At 39.2% G+C, this 21,163-nt stretch overlaps 1 protein-coding gene across 3 annotated transcripts in view; it reads right to left on the bottom strand.

The window, feature by feature from the left end:
• The window catches only part of VEPH1 (ventricular zone expressed PH domain containing 1), a 246,174-nt gene that overhangs the window by 87,822 nt on the left and 137,189 nt on the right, over positions 1-21,163 (bottom strand). For all 3 annotated transcript variants that reach the window (XM_025377014.1, XM_025377016.1, XM_025377017.1), the window contains 2 exons: positions 10,372-10,578; positions 9,403-9,800 (listed from right to left, as the gene is read on the bottom strand). In XM_025377014.1, coding sequence (XP_025232799.1) covers positions 9,403-9,800; positions 10,372-10,578 — 605 coding nt within the window. The remainder of the gene's footprint in view (positions 1-9,402; positions 9,801-10,371; positions 10,579-21,163) is intronic.

Here is a 21,163-nt window from a genome sequence, read left to right as displayed (position 1 = left end):
CACATGTCATTAAACATTTGTCAAAACCCATAAAAGGTACAATACCAAAGTGAATCTCAGTGTAAACTATGGACTCTAGATGGTAATGTGTCATTATGGGTTCATCGATTGCACCAGTGTATTGCTGTGGTGAGGGATGCTGACAGTGGGGGAAGTTGTGTGTGTAGTGGGGGCACAGGGGGTAAATGGGAATTCTCTATACTTTCCATTCAATTTTGCTGTGAATCTAAAACTTCTCTAAAAAGTAAAGTTTACTAATTTAAAAAAAAAATGAGCTGTCATCTCAAAATTCATGTGTCTAAAACCAAGCTCTTGATTTGTATCTCCCCACACATTCTTCCTCTAGTCTTATCTGTCTCATCCATCCATTGGGTGATTAGGCCCAACCCATCGGCACTGCTGACAACCTTCCTTTGAAATATATCTGGAGTGAACAATTCTCACCACCTGTAGTCCAACCACCCTGATCTAGGGTCGCACACATAAAGTATCCTTCTGCCTCATGGCTTTGTATTTCCTGTGCTGTCCTTGCTGCTTCTCATTCATGTCTCCATTGCAAAATCACTTCAGTAGAGAGACCTTCCCCAGTTACTCTACCTAAATAGTAATCCTATTCTTTATCTCCCACAACTTGTTTTGTTTCATAACACCTGTCACTACTTGGCATTATTCTTTCTACGTATTTTTTGTTCTTGGTCCATATCATCACACGAAATAAGTTCCAAGAAGGGAGAGATTTGCTTTGTTTGCTGCTATATCTTCAGTGCCTAGCACACTGTAGGGACTCAAATTTTTGTTGAATGAATGAATGAATGAATGAATAAATGAATGAATGAATGAATGAATCTCTCACCTGTAGAATAGTAGTTGCTTCCTAAGGAGTCTCTAGCTCCCTCTACAGACTAATCTCCACATTGCAGGTAGGGAGATCATGTTTTCAATCTGACTTTTCTCTTAGGATAGACCCCACATCCCTGCCTACATTGAACTATCCTCCTCCTCCTCACTTCACTTCAGTGCTCCCCAGGGAGCCAACTTCCAGTCCCTGGAGTAGGCAGTACTCTTTCTCTCCACAGAACAGATGGTTATGTTCAGCTCCCACACCTCTGCTTACTCTGCACATTTCTCAAGAGTTCCTTCTCCAGGGAAGCTACTTTGACTCCCAGATTAGGGCAGATTCCATGTGATAGGTTCTGACAGAACCGTGTTCCTTTTCCACGGATAATTCATCTCACTTTGTAACTACATATTATATAAGTTCCATGAAAGCAGAGTCCATGTCTATTCTGCACACAGTTGTATTCCCTGCCCACAGCAGTGTGCCTGGTACTGCCAGGTTCTCAAGAAGAGTTGGCTGATGAATGAAGGAAGACATAAATGAGCATGGCAATCTCTGCTGTTGCAAGACAAGTCTCCAAAGCATATCCAGAGAATGAACCTTCCAGGCATCAAATGCCTCAAGTTTGAGAGACTAGGGAACTCTAGGGGTGGCTGGCTAAGTTTCTCCCTGCCTGGCCCAACACCAGATGCTTTGAGCACAAATACTAGCTAAGCAGATGACAACATGCTTGTGTGTTGAAGCTTAGAAATCTCACTGGGGAGACACAGTCACCTGTCATTATCCCTAGCTATGTAAGTAAGGCATTACTTCCCAGATTAATATTTCTTCAAACATCTAAACTTAAGTGATCATTTGTAAAAAGTAGTTTTTACTTACATGTATAAACTAGAGGGTTTTACATGAGAAACAGAATCACACTCTCAGAGTTTCTTTGACAGCTTTACATTTCCTGCATTTGTGACTTATTTTAATGCGAGTGTAATATTTTAATGGCTGTGGGATAATTGATGTGGATATTTTCATCTGAAAAATGGTTACTTTCTGTAAAACAAATTATCTTTAAAAGTTTGCTGACTTTTTTTTTTTTTCTTTTTAGAGACTGGGCCTCTCTTTGTCACCCAGGCTGAAGTGCAGTGGTGCAGTCACGGCTCACTGCAGCCTCCACCTCTTGGACTCAAGCAATTCTCTCACCTCAGCCTCCCAAGCGGCTGGGACTACAAGTGCACATCATGGCTGGCTTACTTCTGTATTTTTTTGTAGAGATGGGGTTTCACCATACTGCTCAGGCTGGTCATGAACTCCTGGGCTCAAGCAACTCACCCACCTTGGCCTCCTAGGGTTGGAATTATGGACGTGAGCCACCACGCCGGGCCAACTGAATCTTTTTATAAGAAAAACAAAACAAACAAACAACAACAAAAGCCCCCTGTGTTTTATAATTTTTCACCAGTCCCTAATGTGAACAGGGCAAAAATGTAGACCAGGAATTAGCTATCTTTTACTCAGCTCTTTTTGCCTCACTCCAAGTAGGCTCTGTCAGCTTTGGACTCATCTGCGGTAAATATGCAGCTCTCTGAAAATGAACTGTAACACAGATCAGTTCCTACCCAATTATCAAATACCTGGACTCTTGATTGCTAACTATGTAATTGCCTATGATTCTGGTAAAACATTTAAAAATCCTCCATCACCTGAAATTTGATGGTTGTTGTGCAGCAAATAGGAGGAAATAATCTACCCTCCTCCATCCCCACCTTTTCCTCTGTCTTATCAAAAACCTTTACCCAGCGATATAATCTCTTTTCAGTTTCCTGGCTACCAACTCTTCATCACCAACAGAGCTAAAAAATATGGATTTACTCTGTTTACTCTGTTTTTAAATGAGATTTGATGACATCCAGGGACTACTCTGTTTCCCTACAGGGCATATACTGCCAGTTTCATAATGAAAGTAAATGGAAAAATAACATTCACTTTACTGAAATTTGGTTTGTGGCAAACTGGATTGGAATGTACTCTTCTGCTGGGGACTGTCAGGGCCTCAGGACCATTTTGTACTGCACCATCCCTTGGAGTAAAGACAGCCCCCAAACAACAATAATGGATGACTGATAATAATCTATGAGTATAAGCTTCCTTAAAAAAAGATAAAAGTACTAACTGTGGATATAGAAGTATAGTGCTATATACCCTTCTATCTTAATAATAATACATTTCAAAAATATATTTAAGACTATGAAATATGCCACAGCAAACAACTGCTTTTACACCACCTGCACCTCTTCATTTTTCTTTTAATGTGTTGACTTTTAGAGTAAAATATATTGAAATGTGCTCCTGTGCATTTTTGCTCCATTTATGTATTTACTTTTACCTCTGTTTATTTGTTAGCAAGGTCCCTTTAAATCTATTAGAGACACACCCAAGGTGGATACTATATTAGGGGAATTAGGCATTTCAAGGTTTGAGCTGATGGATTTCATTTTCAATCAGATAACTGCTCCTGGATCTCCATACAAAATGTCCTAAGAGTATGCATATGCTCAACCAATTTTATTTTGCACTGTTTTCTAGTCAGATGAATATTCATCTCATCTGTAGATAAATATCAGGTTAACCAGAGATGCAGACAAACAACATACTCCTTTGTCCAACTGCATTGTAAGAAACTTTTTTTTTTTTTTGAAATGGAGTCTTGCTCTGTCACCCAGGCTGGAGTGCAGTGGTATGATCTCAGCTTACTGCAACCTACGACTTCCGGGTTCAAGTGATTCTCCTGCCTCAGCCTCCCAAGTAGCTGGGACTACAGGCGTATGCTACCATGTCCGGCTAATTTTTGTATTTTTAGTAGAGATGGAGTTTCGCCATGTTGGCCAGGCTGGTCTCGAACTCCTGGTCTCAGGTGATCCACCTGCCTTGGCCGCCCAAAGTATTGGGATTACGTAATAGGCATGAGCCACCGCATCCGGCCAGAACATTTTTCTTTAATTATTTATTTAAATGTGCAAAGGAAACCAAACTTTTTATTTTAAAGAAGAGCTTTTAAAAATATAATTAATGAGAAACAAAGTTATCTTATGTCTTCTTTTGGAAGTTTGCAACATGTTAAGTCATGGATGCGAGTAGGTAACATCCTTCCCGGTGATTTGTGGTTGCACGCCTGACTCTGGCACCTACTCTTGGCTGAGGATGTGCAAGGGTAGTGATCTGATGTTAACTCATTAGAGTAGTTTGCAGAGAGTCTTTTCAAAAGGATTTGTAAATCTTCATTTCTTCTTGTTATTTGGATGTGTTTCACAGGCTGTTGCAGATGACTGGGATTGGGATATGTGTGGCAGGAGAAAGTAAAGATAGAAATCAGTTGCTGTTACGTCTGCCTTTGTCAACTAAAATTCACTCTTTGGAGAGGTGGGAGCAGGTAAGTAAGGTAATCCAAGAAAAGTCCCAAAGCACCAAGAAAAGTTCGCTAGAAAAATATTCCCTAATAAGTGCCCTTCTAACAGGGGCCCAAGAGACCACCTCAATGAAATGAGGTTCCAGGGAATTTGGTAACATTTTCTTATTTGCTGTTTTTCTTTCTCAAATTGTGTGAAAAAGATTTAGCGTTCTTCTCTGGCTCCAAATTCTACAACTTCAATTCATGGAGGAATTATCCTAATCCCATGATTAAACTAATCCATTAAAAAATAAAAAAGAAACCTTCCCAGAAGCATTAAGTGGATGGGCGTAATCAACATCCCCTGGATGGGACCAAGTGGGCCAGGAGGATGTGAGCACCCCACAGTCACACCAACACTGAGGTGGACCTGACTACATCCAGATTTTCAGTAAGGAAGCTTTATTTGTCATTCACCATGAAAACAATGCCCACTAATTGATATTAATAATTGATCTCGTTTTAAGAAAAATCAACTTATCACTTTGGGAGGCTGAGATGGGTGGATCACAAGGTCAGGAGATCGAGACCATACTGGTCAACATGGTGAAACACCCTCTCTACTAAAAATACAAAAATTAGCTGGGCATAGTGGCATGTGCCTGTAGTCCCAGCTACTCGGGAGGCTGAGGCAGGAGAATCGCTTGAACCAAGAAGTCGGAGGTTGCAGTGAGCCGAGATTGTGCCACAGCACTCCAGCTTGGTGAAAGAGCAAGACTCCGTCTCAAAAAAAGAAAGAAAAAAAAAAAAAAAGAGAGAGAGAAAGAAAAATCAACTTGTGTGGGTAAAGAAAGGACTACATTACTAGCTTAAAAATTAGCTTTCTGTAAGTCAGCCTTGCTGATACACTCTACAGATGGCATGTATTTTCACCCAATCAGGAAATACTTCAAAGTAACATTGATGGGTTCTTGTGAGCTTTTATGTCATTCTTTATAGAACTTCAGTTATGGGCCAGATTTCCAAGGATTTTTTTTTACAATATCATATGTGTGTTTTTTTGACCTCTAATCAGCTTTGTTCACATGAATGAATACCAATGATTCAGATTTTTAAAATGCCCTTTGGCAGATGAATTCAGTTCTTCCAGTCTTGTAAATAAATACAATCAGGCAGTGATATTAGACCATTGCTCTGTTGATGAATATATAACTTTAAGTGGCTGGTAAACCTGCACAAATACTAGAGACCTACAGGGCTCAGAAGCGAATTACTGACCTAGGAATAACAGGCTGTTTCATACCCAAAATGACACTGCCGACCCAACCTTAATAAGACTTGGGGTTTGACATTTTTTTCCAGACACAATGATAGATTCTCACTGATCTGTTTATACTCTATTGCCTGTCCCCAGTGTGATCAATATAATGCAATAATAGATGACTGACTGGAGTTATGAATGCTATTTGTGACCCTGACTCAACTCATACCTAATTCTGCTATACAGTGACCAGTGAGGTTCCTATTCATTTAACATAGTTTATACTGAAGTATTATGCGGAACCATATGAAATTGATGTTTTTGTACGTCAAAAGAGTCTAATGTCAGTTTTTTCATATGGACCAACCTAACATCAAAAGAATTTCTTTCAAAGGTTGTTTTGTCCTGTTCCTAGCGTATGTACTTTGTAACAGCAGTCCAAAATTTTTCTTAAGACATTGTTGTTATTTCCTGCTGGCTATATGTTCCTTTAACTTTAAATGTTTCAGAAGTGGTTTTTATGCTTCTTCTCTTTGCTTCTTGACTAGTATGCATAATTCATCAAGAAAGATGAAATATGTTGTGTTTATACCAGCAACACATTAAACATAACACAATTAAGCCTAAATCTTTTTGAATACGTTTTCAAGGAAAGAAAGGTAATATTGTTGAGCAATATTATGATAACAAGCAAAATTGTGTCAGCCAGATGACTGCTGGTGTGTCACTGAATAATTTATACTACTTCTGAAATAATAACAATGTGTCCCCTACAATCAGCCTGAACTCTTTCTCAGCGGATGTATTAGCAGTGAATCATATAAATTTTCGATCCTTCACACATATCTCTGTGCAAGGAATTGCCCAGGAAATTCCAAGAGTATGAATGAATTCCAAAATGTCAGCTAAAAAAATACATACTCAGTTCTCGGTCATCTAGGTCATCCCTGGTAGGAAACATCAGTATCAAAAGAAAGTATTATTTTTTTTAACTAAAGATGATGAATTTATTCAATATTTTTGAAAAAAGAAAGCAAAGTTAACTAGTTAATTGTCAAACTACAGATGCTTTTTGATTTACGATGGGGTTATGTCCCCATAACCCCATTGTAAGTTGAAAATCTTATGTTGAAAATGCATTTAATACACTTAACCTACCAAACATCATAGCTTAGCCTGGCCTACCCCAAATGTGCTCAGAATACATACATTAGCCTACAGTTGGGCAAAACAATCTAACACAAAGCCTATATAATAAAGTTAGTTGTTATGAAGAATTTTGAATCAAAATTCAAAGTGTGGTTTCTACTGAATGTATATGGCTTTTGTACCATTGTACAGTCAAAAAATCCTAAGTCAAACTACCATAAATCAAGGACCATCTGTAATTTTAACTCCCAAAGTAACTCAAGGCAATAAGAAATATCATTTGTTTTTGACAAGCAGATATTTGAAGTAAATCTGCAGGATTTTCTCACACATTTCCACAAGACTAAAACTCATTGCATAGTAAACTTTTAATGCTTTAGATCAACTTTGAAAAATCCCACTATTTTACCTTTATCTTTGCAATTGACTCCCGCTGTCAAACTGGGGAATTCACTTAACCTCTCTTATATTAAATTCTCCAACTTGTGCAATAGATACATAGATTATTAGCAAAGCAGGCAATTGTATACTGTTTATTTTGATGGAACTTTATTGATTTTAGCTATTTCCAAGCCCTGGTATACTTATCTAATACTTGCATTTGAATATGAGCAATATTTTATTGTCACCATTAAAATGGATTTAAAAGAGTTTTAGGAAGGCTAATAAAATTAGTGCAAACACTTTTGAAAGTGTCAGATTATATACAGACATGCAAAATAATATTCTAATGTTATCAGCAAACACTTGAATCCCCCTTTCCCTTTGTTAACATGAGAACACACTCTTTCCTCTGATTTGAAGTGGGAAAAGAGCTAGAAAGTAGAATATGGGAAAAAGGGCTCTTCTAGTACCTAAACATGATAGCCAGCGGGCAGGTGAATATGAATTGGATTTGCTACTCTTCAGCTATGTTTCTTTCTGGAGGCTGAGCTGTCTGGCTTTTTCTAAGAGGGCTGTAGCCTATAAGATGGCAGATCCTGCCAGAGTGCTAGAACCATCACATGTATCTCAAGGGAAGAACATGGTTGCTGCCTAAGAATAGTTGTTGTAAAGATTATGAACCTGACAGTGCCTTAAAGCTATTCAAACTTGTTCAACCCACTACCAGAAAAGTGAGTCTGCCCTAGCACTGTGGCATTTTAGGACCTGTGTCTCAAACACATTTCCTTTCCCAGGGCCAGGAAGGACTAGGGCACAAAATATAAAGGAGTGCTGGAAATATATGGTAATCAAGATACATAATGTTTTTTAGAATTAAAATTAATGCAAATAATGTACGATGAATATCAAAATTATAATTAGGTACAGGATTGATATTACTAATTATTCCTTTTGTCTTAGGTTCCACTATGGCTCAGTAAGACACTGTTACTGATCTTGTCATCGCTTAAAATTTTACTGAGTTTCATTTATTTATTTATTTATTCATTTATTTATTTATTTTTATTTTTATTTTTGGGACAAAGTCTCGCTCAGTCACCCAGGCTGGAATGCAGTGGCACGATATCGGCTCACTGCAACCTCCACCTCTCGGGCTCAAGCCATTCTCCTGCCTCAGCCTCCTGAGTAGCTAGGAATATAGGCGCCAGCCACCATGGCCTGCTAATTGTTGTATTTTTAGTAGAGATGGGGTTTCACCATGCTGGCCAGGCTGGTCTTGAACTCCTGACCTCAGGCGATCCACCTGCCTCAGCCTCCCAAAGTGCTTGGATTACAGGCATGAGCCACCGTGCCCAGCCTTTACTGAGTTTTATTGGTGCCACCCGAATTTGTGTGCCAGAGGGAGGTCCTGGCCCCTGACATCTACTTAAAATTTTTTATTTTTTTACTTTGCCCTTTGTTTTCTGACTAGCTCAACCTCTCACTGGCTTCCTCTCTTAAGTCACCTCCTGACTATGGTTGTGCCCTTTTCTTTGTGTACGGATGGTCCTGACATAAGATGGTTGAACTTACCATTTTTCGACTTCACAATGGTGTGAAAGTGATACTCATTCAGTAGAAACAATACTTCCAGTGCCTATATGACCGTTCTATTTTTCACTTTCAGTACAGCATTCAATAAATTACATGAGATATTCAACAGTTTATTATAAAATACACTTTGTGTTAGATAATTTTGCCTAATGTAGGCTAGTGTAAGTGTTCTGGGCATGTTTTAACGTAAGCTAGGCTAAGCTGTAATGTTCGGTAAACTAGGTGCATTTTCAACTTATAATGGGTTTCTGGGGACATGGTCTCATCCTAAGTTGCGTGTCACCATCTACACTCTAAACTCTAAGAGGTCAGGAATTGTATCTGTTTGGTTAATAGCTGAATCGTGAGTACTTTTAACACAGTGCCTGGAACACAGTAGCTGAATGGAAGCTGATATTCAATGTTGTGCATGGCTTTCTTGCATGATTATGTGGTTGGGAAATGTCTCTGGCAGAATCCCTACCACAGAGCCTGCTACAGGGTCACAGACCTCTTTCCAGGATTTTCCTGAATTCTGGGGACAGGGAACCAGAAATAATATATCTTGAGGTTTGCAAAAATCAGAGAGTCAGCGGACTTATGTGCACCCAAGTAGATTCAAATGGGAATCAAGGAGATGATGAACCTTTTTTGGGGGTGGGGTGGGGAAACTAACATAATGTAAGGTGTTTAAAAAAAAGTTCTATTTTGCAAAAGATACAGAAAAGAGTATGCTAATTTACATGATTTGAGCTTTTTGTTTGTTTACTTGCAGTGACTCCTGAAGTTGCTCAGGTTTGGGAAGTACACAACACTTACCTTCAATGGTACACTGATCAGGGACTGGAATCTTCTTTCCAATTTCCATGGCATATGCTTTCACTTTGCTGAGGTTTTTTTTTAAGTGCAAGTAGAGCTTATCTTGGTATTCTATAGGACTTGCAGTTGTCTCTGGAGTTTCTTCCTGGAAGTTTTCTTTAACAGTTTCTGGCAAATTCTCTGAGTCTTTATGTATAATATTTGGGTATGAAACTGAAGACTCTCCCAGCTGTGATCTGTCAGTGTCTGCCTTAAAGGGCAGCTTGTCATTTCCTTGGCTAAGTGGGTCTATTTCTGAAAGAGAGATGCTGGCTGGTATATCTCTCCTGTTTTCATCTTCACCATCGTCTGAACCCACACCCTTTGTGAGCACAGTGTGCAAAGCCAAACTTTTTGACCTAGAGTTCAAACAAAGGGAAAGTTAGAGAAGCTGTGTTACCATTCACTGCCAAGGAAAAGAAATAATAATAATATTGGGACAAAAAGTGACTTCCTCTGGAGTGTGAAACTATTAATGGCCCTGATAAATGTACATCACCAACAAATGATGTAATAAACCAAACCTTTGAAAATCTAGGTCACCTCCAAACACAAAGGTTTAAAAATCAATTTCATGGCAAAACTGGCTGCAAAATGATAGACTTGCATATTTTTCATCGTTGTCTACCTTTGCTTTTGATTTTTCATCAGAAATCAAGAGATGGTATTTTCCATATGGCATACTTATATTTAAGAATTGCTTTAAAAATTAAGCAATAGGTTTTTTTTCCATTCATAGTACCCATTTAAAATAGTGAACTTCTTTGGATAATGAGAGCATTGTGGATAACATTTCATTCATGTAAGGACAGCACTTCAGGTGGCTATAGGTAGAAGATATATAAAAAACACCCCGTAACAGAGTGATAACAAAGCTAATAGCTGATATTAAGTGTATAATTTAAAAAACAAACCAAACAACAGTTATACCTGTTAAATCTAATGTTTTTTCTTTCTTCTTTAGAAACTTGGCCCAGACTATATCTTCTGATAGAGCCAGGGGTATTGTCTGCATTTATCTTGTCTTCAAAAGCCTGGATTTTAACTTGGAGTTTTTCATGGTCTTCATTTTCAGCTACTATGAGCTTGGTTTCTTCTAATTTCTCAGGGAATTCAATTTCAGTGCTGATTTTTCTCCTAAAGGAATAGAAATCATTGCATTAGATGTTGGTCATATATACTCTTCAGAACAGTGTTATTCTCTATTTAACTGCCTCTCACTCAGAAGCGAAAACTTTGCCTAATAAATTTTTTCATTAGTCATTTAACAAGTATTTACTGAATATCTACTACAGGCACAGGTCTTTGAAATTCTTTCTACAGATTGTTCTGCCAGAAGTTTAGAAACAGCGGTGTTTATGTGAACATTGTATTAAAAATGCTTTTTTAAGGGTTCAAAGAATAAAAAGCAGTTTTTATGCTCATGTACCATATTCTTTTCTAGAAATTCTTCCAATGTATGGCTTTCACATGAAATGTGTGCCAGATATTTTCTAAAAAATTTACATGTGCTGATATGTTTCTCCTGAAATTACAGAATAGGAACATTTCACATGGACTGCATAAACTCATGGTTTTGTTAATTTTTAAAAAATCAGTATAGCAAGAAATATCTTTCTGAATTTTAAGATGTTGGAAGGAAGAGGTTTTCTATGAAATGATATTAATATAGACCCAAGTATCTTTTATAGCAGGGTTTATAAACCACTTTGTGGGTCATTAAAATTACTTCCTTTAAAGCAGGGGCCATGTGTGGTATAATTTTGGATTTCCTCTGAGGGCTAACAGTGCGTTAGCTAGGATAAGCACCTACAAATAAACTGCAGAAATAGCTTTCTGATGTTCACTGAGGTGCTGAGTAATTATACGAAAGTAGCATGCATTTATCTTCCCTTATTTATCTTCTAATATTGAGCTGGCCTACAGGTATTTTAATTTTTATTCAACAACCACTATCCATTTTTATAACACATGGTGTTAGTATTAATTTTTTTCTCAAAAAAAAAAAAAAGATAAAAGGAATTATTTACTTACCACACTTTTGACACACAATGTGTGGGTTTTTTTCTCATACCAACTAATTCTCCAACCCTCTAGACACCAACTGGGTGTCCTACAGTTCAATTCAATCCTAATACTGATGACCTGGAATAAAGCCCAGACTCCACAGACTGCCCCCAGTTCAGATGCCAGTGAGAAGTATGGGGTCCCCAGCTTACTCACACTTCTGTTCAGCTGGGCTACAAAGGTTCCAGCACTGCCCCACCTCCATGGTTCAATAATTCACTGGAATGACTTATAGGACTCAGGAAAACACTTTAACTTATTATTATTGGATTTATTAGAAAGGATACAACTCAGAAACACCCCAGTAGAAGAGATGCCCAGAGCAAGGTATGGGAGAAGGGGCTCAGAGCTTCTGTGCCCTTTCTAGGTGTGCTGTACTCCCAGCACCTCAATGTGTTCACCAATCTGGAAGTTCTTGGAATTTTAGGGGTTACTAGGATGGTTTCATTATTCAGGCATGATTGATTAAATGATTATCATTGGTGGTTAACTCAATCTTCAGTCCCTCTCCCCTCCCCAGAGACTGGGGGTGGGTGAGTTATAGGGTAAGATAGAGAATGGGGCTGAAAGTTCCAACAATGTAATCATGCCTTGGTCTTTCCTGTGACCAGCCCCAATCCTCAAGAAATCTAGGGGTCCCTGCCACCAGTCATCTCATTAGCATATAAAAGACACCCATCAATCTGAGATTCTGAGGGTTTAGGAGCTGTATGCCATGAACTCAGCATGGAGGCAAAATATTTATTTTTTATTACAGTACATAATAATCCCTAGAAATATATTCACCAAGATGGTCTAATGATTTTGTTGATTTGTCTGTGTGTATTTACTTGGCCGTCTTTAGTATTTTTCCAAGACTTTGAGGAAAGGGCCCAGACTTACACAAAAATCTTAGCTTCTTCAAACATTTTTCCCTAAGGGCCAAAGTGAACCTGGCATAATACCTGAATGAGAGTGAGAGGAAAAACATACTTAGAAAAAAAAAAAAAAGAAAGAAAGCACTGCCAGGCACGGTGGCTCACGCCTGTAATCCCAACACTTTGGGAGGCTGAGGTGGGTGGATCACTTGAGGTCAGGAGTTCGAGACCAGCCTGCTCAACATGGTGAAACCACGTCTCTACTAAAAATACAAAAATTAGCTGGGTGTGGTGGCAGGCACCTGTAATCCCAGCTAATTGGGAGGCTGAGGGAGGAGAATCAATTGAACCTGGGGGCGGAGGTTGTAGTGAGCCGAGATCGCACCATTGCACTCCAGCCTGGGTGACAAGAGCGAAACTCTGTGTCAAAAACAACAACAACAACCAACCAACCAACAAACAAACAAGCACAACAACAACAACAACAAAAAACAAAAACAAAAACTGCTTTTTAGGTAAAAGCAATGCAGAAGGGCTGGTAACTAATTTTTTCAGTTACAATCTACCCATTCTGGCACCTATATCTGCGGTGGACACTGGTGAAGGTGCGTTGGCAGGGTTGGATGGTGAAGTTTTTCTGGCTGGCCCAGAGAGGAGAGCAGTCCTGGCGTTGAGGGAGGGTTCATGATTATGGGCCCTCAGTGGTCAGAATTCACCTGTAGGTCCAGCCCAGGGACAGCTGCTGATGGTTCAAAGTGGGAACCAGCATCTTTCAGGTAACCAGGCAATTGTTTATTGTTTAATAAGAGGTTACTGATACAATTTAAAACCATTTTTCTTACATAATTTTATAAGTTTTCTATGACTTTACATAATTTTTATCTTCCCATACCATGCATAAATGAAATATACATTGGTAGATTGCAAGAATCAGTATGTGGGAATAGAGGCTAAGCTTGAAAATGTTCTTCCTTCTGACATATATATGATATTGGCTACAGTCAAATAGATGGGAGGCTTTGACATCTTTTAGCCGGAAGATCCTAAATGTTTACTCCCATTACAAATGAAACCAAGATAATGTTATCTCTAGACGATATTTTACAAACCATGATGATTGCCAAGGTTAATTTAAAAAAATCTAATGGACTCACTCCACACAAGAAATTTTGGGGAGTATTTATTTTCTATCCACATTAGTTAATGTGTAGTCATGAAACTAAAATATTTCTCCGGTTCCATAGAACCTAGTCACATTTCAAAATTAAAAGATACCTTTATTTCAAATATTGCTATAGCTGGAGTCATTAAAACTTAAAAACTTGTAAAGCATAACTTGTAATCCAAAATGTAAGTATTAGATATTGAGCATTATACAAACGTTTTAATGTTTTAATTTTTAAGTTTTTAGAGATGGGGGTCTTGCTATGTTGCCTAGGCTGGCCTCAAACATCTGGGCCCTAGCAGTTCTCCTATCTCAGCCTCCTGAGTAGTGGGGACTACAGGTGTGTGTCACTGTACCTGACTATACACATTTTTAAACCTCAAAACATATGAATTGTTAGAGGAAAATTTCTCATTAATTTATAATTTTTTTTTCTTTCTGTCTAAAGCTCTGGGTTATATCAGCTACAATAATCACATTTTCTTCAAAAAAACTTCAAATTTCATAGATTATAGAAAATGTCCTAAGATAATTTTATTGGATCAGCTTTTATTCTTAAAAAAGTTTCATATTTATGGAGATCCTTCTTTTATTTGTTGTACTCAATATATCAATTTCACCATCTATAAAATGGGGATAATAACCGTACTTAACTCATGGGGTTGGCAGAATGATTAAATGACAGAACCAACATGAAGCAGTGTTCCTAGCACATAACAAGCAGTCATCCCACGTTAGATTTTATTACTGTCAGGCTGTAGGAGGGGATGGCCACTTAGGCCCCTTTCCCTGCCTGTGTCTCCAGTGACCAGATGTTGGTTAGTAAGCTCCACAGCCTGGATGCATCAGAGCTTTAGTAGTTGGAAGCAGCCTTCCTTCACGTTCAAGTTGCTTTATAGCATTACCCTGATGAGATGCTTGGCATGACACTCACTGACCCCAAGAGGGCAGGTTGGGTGTCTCAAGGGTAGGGTTCTCAGTGAAAAAACAGGACACCCAGTTAAATCTGAATTTCAGATAAACAATACTTTTTTTTTTTTTTTTTTTTTGAGATTGAGTCACACTCCGTCACCCAGGCTGGAGTGCAGTGGCGCGATCTCGGCTCACTGCAAGCTCCGCCTCCCTGGTTCACACCATTCTCCTGCCTCAGCTTTCTGAGTAGCTGGGACTACAGGTATCCATCACCACGTCCAGCTAATTTTGTTTTTGTATTCGTAGAGACAGGGTTTCACCATGTTAGCCAGGAAGGTCTCAATCTCCTGACCTCGTGATCTGCCCGCCTCGGCCTCCCAAAGTGCTGGGATTACAGGCATGAGCCACCGCGCCTGGCCAACAATAAGTATTTTTAAGTGTAGGTATGTCCCTAGTGAAATGTACTAAAGATATATTATACTTTACTACAGTTATTATACTAAAAACGACTAAGGAATTATTTGTTCTTTAACCGAAATTCAACTGGGTATCCTGTATTTTTATTTGTTAGATTTGGCAAGGCAACTCTGGGCTAAGTCTCCGCTGCCCTGTGGGCAGGGACCTGTACAGCTCATCTGGTCTGGCACAGTGCTTGGCACAAAGGACCTGGAATTTCTGTAGAATAAGTGAACTGAGACCACATTGTTGTCTGAAGTCAGCCTGCCACCCACCTCCAAACAACCACCACCACCACCACAAAACACAAAAAAACAAAACAAACAAATAGCAACAACAACAACAAACAAAAACCTCCAGAGGTCTACCAGATACCCATGAGAGACTGGCCACTCCTCCTGGCCCTTCAGGGTTTGGGGGTGGCACAGTGCTATTTGGTAAACATGAAATGTGGAGAGAAGCAGGGAGCAAGAGTAGAGGCAAAAAGAGTAATTTGCAAGGGAACAAATATGAAGAATGAAGAAGCAACAATAGAATGTCTGGGATAAAGAAATTCTTTCTAGATCTAAGGCTGATGAGAATTCTCACCACAAAGACTTTCTCTTCTGCACAGAATGCTTTCTCTTCTGATTTAGATTTGTAGAGCACAGAAGTCAGTGGACTGGGGTGGTAATGAAGTCATGGAGGCAGCCAAGGTCTCCAGATGGATCAAAGGGAACTTCTGTTTCTGGCCATCAGTCCACCTGGGCTTGCCACAGAACTTTGCTGGCAGGGAGGTAGGACAAACTTCAATTCCAATAAATTGGAAGGTCAGGAAATGGTAGATAGAGGGTTTGGGTTTATCATAAACATTCCTTCTCCTTTACTTCTTTTCCTGTTGCTTTTAAAATTTAATATAAAAAGATAGAAGAGAAGTATTTTGATCGAAACAAAGTTTTTGAACAAAAAGTTCAAAAACAAAGATCTTTTCCTGAGATAAACTTCTGCTTCCCTTCTAGAGCAAGGAAACACATCACAAATGTGAAAGTGCTGGCAGAACCATGGGTCCTGTATGTGTTTACTTGTAGAGTGGTGGCAGCGGGGGCCAGTGGGTTGGGCTCACGCAGGGGGTTGTTATTTCTTTTCCATTTGTCACTTTTGACCCCAGAGGTAATTTTACAGAAATCTTTGCCAGAGTTCTATAATCCCCTAAATATTAACTTGGCCTTAACTCAACACGCCACGTTACAAGAGGCTCAGATAATTTCCAGTCTGAACAGTTTCTGGTCTCTGTTGCCAAAGTAAAGTTTTTAAAAGTACCTCTAGGGATTCCCAGGGGGAGGCCTAATTACCTCCCTCTTGTGTGAACGGGGACTCCCCTTGGAAACAAATTGGCCCTTGGGCTGCTGGCTGCTCTCACTAAGCCGGGAGATGAGACTATAAAGCTGGCAGGGGTGGAAAGATTGGCAGCCTCTCTTCCTGGCTCCTCAAATCAAAGAAAAATAATATTAGTTAATGTTTGATGATCTTGGCTTACAATTCCATGTCCAGGATATGTACTCCTGCAGAGTTAAGCTTGTTAAAGGAGAAGTAGGAGAACGCAATGGACTAAATCCACATTGGAGTCCTAAATTCTTAGAATGCTATGTTCCTTACTCTTCAGTGATCTCTTGGGTCATGAATCATCATAGAGAAGATCCCCCAGCTTCACAGTGCTAGCATCTGTTTTGGAACTTCAATAAATAATGCTGCTGGAACACCTAAGCTGGAATGTTAAGGGAAACGACCAACAATAAGACTCAGTTCTTGGTATCTATTCTGCTCTGACCTGCTCAGTGGGCAAAAGCAGAGATGGGCAGGTACCTAGTTATGTGGGGATCAGAATGTGATCATGCCAATGGTAGAACTCTGCTAAACTGAAATAACTCCATGGTTTACTTCATTCACACAAAATTTTAAAAAGAGTTTTCAAAAGGAGACAGTTGTGGGGGAAATTGACTGAACATGATCTTATGGGGAAAAGTTTAGGTTCATGACTCCAATTTCATGTTTATTAGTGATGCTATAAAACTCTTAAGGACTCTAAGTTTTATTTTTGCTATATAAAGATGGGATTGACATTACATCATCAGATTGCTGAAAGCATTATGTAAGATAATGGATTTAACAGTGTTGCTCATATAGAATGGGCATGAAAAATTCAAGGCATGGTAAAACCCTGAGTGGCTGCTGCTTAATGTGGACATTTGACACTGAAAAAAGGAGGCTTGTGCAATTGGTACCAATCCTGGAAGATATGCTTTTCCTGCTCAAAGCCAGGGAGGACTATAAAATCTCTCCTCTTACTGCAGTATCTTAAACAGTGTGTACTAAAAGAGAGGGACTCTCCTACTCCGTGAGCATACAAGAAATGGGATATAGAAATAGCCAATTTTAAAAATTCCCTGTACTTCAAATATGAATTCTGAGCAACTGCAGACAAAGAGAATTTCCTGAAATTAGAATGAAAATATGAAAGCCATGATACAAGGAAGTGACACTTCTAATTCAGATGCCCAGTCATTTGCTCACTTTTCAGTTATTTAACCAACATGGGAGAGAATGAGACACAGAAAAGGGATCAGCAAAAAGTGCAAAGCCCCTGCTTTTGCTACTCAAAGTGAGATCCCTGGACCAGCGGCATCAGCATCACCTTGGAGCTGTCAGAAATATAGAATCTCAGGCTCTGATCCCCGATCTACCAAATCAGAATGTGCACTTTCATACGGTCCCCAGGTATCCAGTGACACATTCGAATTTTGAGAAGCAATGGCCCAGACAAGAAATAAGAGAATCTGAAGCGGACCAGGGCAGAGGCCTTTTTCCTCAAGCAAGGCTGCTGAGGGTTTCACTAATTCTGTAGTAAGGTAAGACTTAATCTATGGATTATTTGGAGTTGGTGGGCTTTGCCTTTTATCGTTTTGGGGATGCAATCCGAGGTAAAGGTACCTTTTCAGGTTTTGCTGCTGACAGATACTGGTTCAGATGGACCCCAAATCTTTAGATTCCTGAGACGACTGGGCATATCGGGTGAGCAGTAGCCTTAACAGAAGGCGGCTGCCCCATCCTAATGAACTACCACCCAGATATAACACGAGCTACAAAATCACTTTGTAAATTATAAAGGACTGTAAAAAATGTAGAGTAGGAATATCATCAAAGCACTGTGAATCAAGAGGGAGACCTGCAAGGCAATGTGCTCTTCTTTGTCTAGGCTGACTTTATCGTCTGGGCACAGGAGCAAGCAACAGGGTCTGGCCATGAAGATTAAATAGCTAAGACATTGTCACTCCTGGCATTTGACACTGGAAGAGCAGGAAAAATGGTTAAAATGTTCCTATTTGATACATCTTCTCGTAGTCTTCATCTCAAATATGATACTGTAACCCAATTTTAATTGATAGAAGCATAGTTACCCAGAAATGGAGGGAAATAATTAATCAAAAACACATCAATAACTGAGCTGGGGCTAGAACTCCTACATAAAATTCTGTGATTCAATTCCTAGTCTACCTAGAATTCAACCCTTACCTACAGCAAAGTTTAGTTAACAACCTTCAGGCTGCCAACTAATGAAAAGCCTACCTTTTGCTTTATGATGAATATGAATAATATTAAGAACCATTTTTCCTCAGCTGTAACCCATCTTAGAATTGCTGTATCTCAACCATGGTCACAATGGTGTGTGTTCATCACCTTTCATTTATTAAATCTCTTTCCTTTCTGTCCCAGAAGAAAGTTTAGGAAACAAAATATTAGGTATTAAAGAGAGTTCCCAGGCTTAGTCTGGGTCCAGCTGCATCCAACATTTAATACAGTAACTCACTGTAGTAAAGAATTATTTATTTTAAATTTTCATTTCACAGATCAGTATTTTTGTAAAAATAGCAAAAATAAATTACTAGACAAATGCAATGAATAAAACAAGACATACAATGTCTACTGATCAGGTATTTGGATATTACAGCAATGTTAAATTGCTATAAAAGTTCCAACTTCTTATTTTCTTATTTTTAATATCTGCAATCGCTTCATTGTAGTCTGATAAGAAACAGTTTGCAGATGGACACTGGTCTAGTGGATATGCCATCACCTATTATAATACACACCTGTAAAAATGTGCTAATGCTACTCGTTAACATTTACAGAGGGCTTTCTATGTATAGTCTTCACTGTTCTAAATCTGGTACATGAATTGCTTCTCACACAATCAAGTGAGGCTGGCCCTATTAGTAACTCCATTTACAGATGAGGCAACTGAAGCATACTGAAGGTCACTTAGTTACACCAACATTAAATCCAACTGTTTGCCTCCAGAGCTCACACTTAACACTCTACTCTCCACACTTCCTCTAAATAGGTGTGGTTCAGGTTACATCTGAATCTACCCCAGGAATACGTAATACATATTAGGGCATTGGTGATCTAGCATGGTAACCAAGAAGAGTTATTACACTCTGATATCTCTGAATAACATTCTGTGGGAAGTAGACACCAGAATAGAGTTGATATATAGTCACTGGAACAACCCTTCGTATTGATTGGAAAAATGAATTTTGGCACCCTCTTTTAACACAAACTAAAAAGGTGTTCAAAACCCAGAAAATGTCATGCAAATGGCAACTTTAAAGTTCAATTATGACAGATACTAAAAAGGAACAGGGAGCATTTGGGGAACCAAAATAGCAAATAGCTAGGTCATCAGGGTCCAGGAAGAAGCGTCTGAGCACCAGCTGGCACCCGGTCACTCCTCTCACGTGGGTTGTAGAGGGTCAAGGTCCTCTTACCTCTTCTCCCACAAACACCCTTTTTCCTCTTTCCCTAGGCTATAATTTTGGTGTTCTCTGTCTTGCTTGAAATGGGAAGCCAGGGCATAGGTGCCTGATGAAAAGCTTTCTTTTCTTGTGTGCCTTGTGTTTTGAACATTGCTATGTTACAGAAAATGGATCTGCTTCCCCATGAAGCTGATATTAAATTGCCCGCACTCCGTACTGGGGCTGCCCGAGTCTCTACCCTACTGTGTCCTTCCATGGCAGAGCCAGCCTGTCTGAGATCTCACACTCCCTGGACGTGCTTCATTGTCTCCAAAGCTGATAACAGTGTCTCCTAGCTACATGTCTTGCTGATAGACGAATTCCTGAAATACCTTTAAAGACCTTCATGTCACCCTAAATGCTGCGTTAAGGGAGGACAACTGGTGGAGTAAATGAACAACAGATGGAACATAAATGGTACCACATGTCAGACTTAACCTCTTCAGTAAGAAGAGGGGCCCAAAACCGAAGCCTTTCCTTCCTTTTCCATGCGCAGAGAAGTAACAACAGCCACAGCTATTGTTATTGCCACAAATGGCTGTTATGGTTTTCTTTTTATACAAGTGACCACCGTAGACCTCTCTAGATTGAAAAGATTTACTCGTTTCTTATCAAAACTCTTGTTTCATTCTTAAAATTTACCTTGGTGGTGCAAAATTACAGTCAGCTTTTCCTAAGCAGGGGCAACGCTGACCAGAATGTCACATGTTTTTAATTATGGTTCTGAACTGACTCCTGTACCTTCCCTGAACCAACAGCTGCTTTCAAAGAATCAGTTTTTCTTTGTACAAACATGTCTTACCTAAAAATGTGGAAGTTCTTGTAAACACTTATAAGATCTTATTTTTCCTTCCATAGAGCATAGGGTGTGAATATTAGCTCTTCAAGTTTGTGGAAGAGTAGAGGGACACAGAAGGACACCTAATACTCCAGGGCAGGATGGCATGTGCTGGGAGGTAGAGAGGTTGTATGAGCTGTGGGAGCTCAGAGGAAAGTACAGATCACTATGTGTGATGGTGGGTGGAAAAGGCCTCATGGAGAAGTAGTAGCAAACTGGAGTCTTGGTTCTGAATGCCAGCCTTCAATGGGAAGAGAGGCACAAAGAGGGCATTCTAGAAGGCGATGGTAAAAGTTAGTGGGGTACCAGTTTGGGGAGGAATAGGAAAAGTTACCCTTGACATTCCTTTAAAATTCTTTTGAATTATCCATGTAATACTATGAACACAGTAACTCTCATCCACACTGAAATTTGAGATTCATTGGACCAGATTAAAAGAAGAAATTAAAAGAAACTTAATGAACTGATGTCTGGGCATTTGTATTATTGACCCTCCAGGAATTACCATGGACTCAGCAAGAATTTTACTTTGTTCTTGTTTGTCTGAAAGGTTTACCCTATTATGCTCTAATATGAAGTTTCTATTATCCTGATG

This window comes from Theropithecus gelada, chromosome 2, assembly GCF_003255815.1.
Source record: "Theropithecus gelada isolate Dixy chromosome 2, Tgel_1.0, whole genome shotgun sequence".
In the NCBI taxonomy this organism is placed as follows: domain Eukaryota; kingdom Metazoa; phylum Chordata; class Mammalia; order Primates; family Cercopithecidae; genus Theropithecus; species Theropithecus gelada.
The sequence above is the reverse complement of the archived record's forward strand: the minus strand, read 5'-3'. Positions and strand labels throughout refer to the sequence as shown.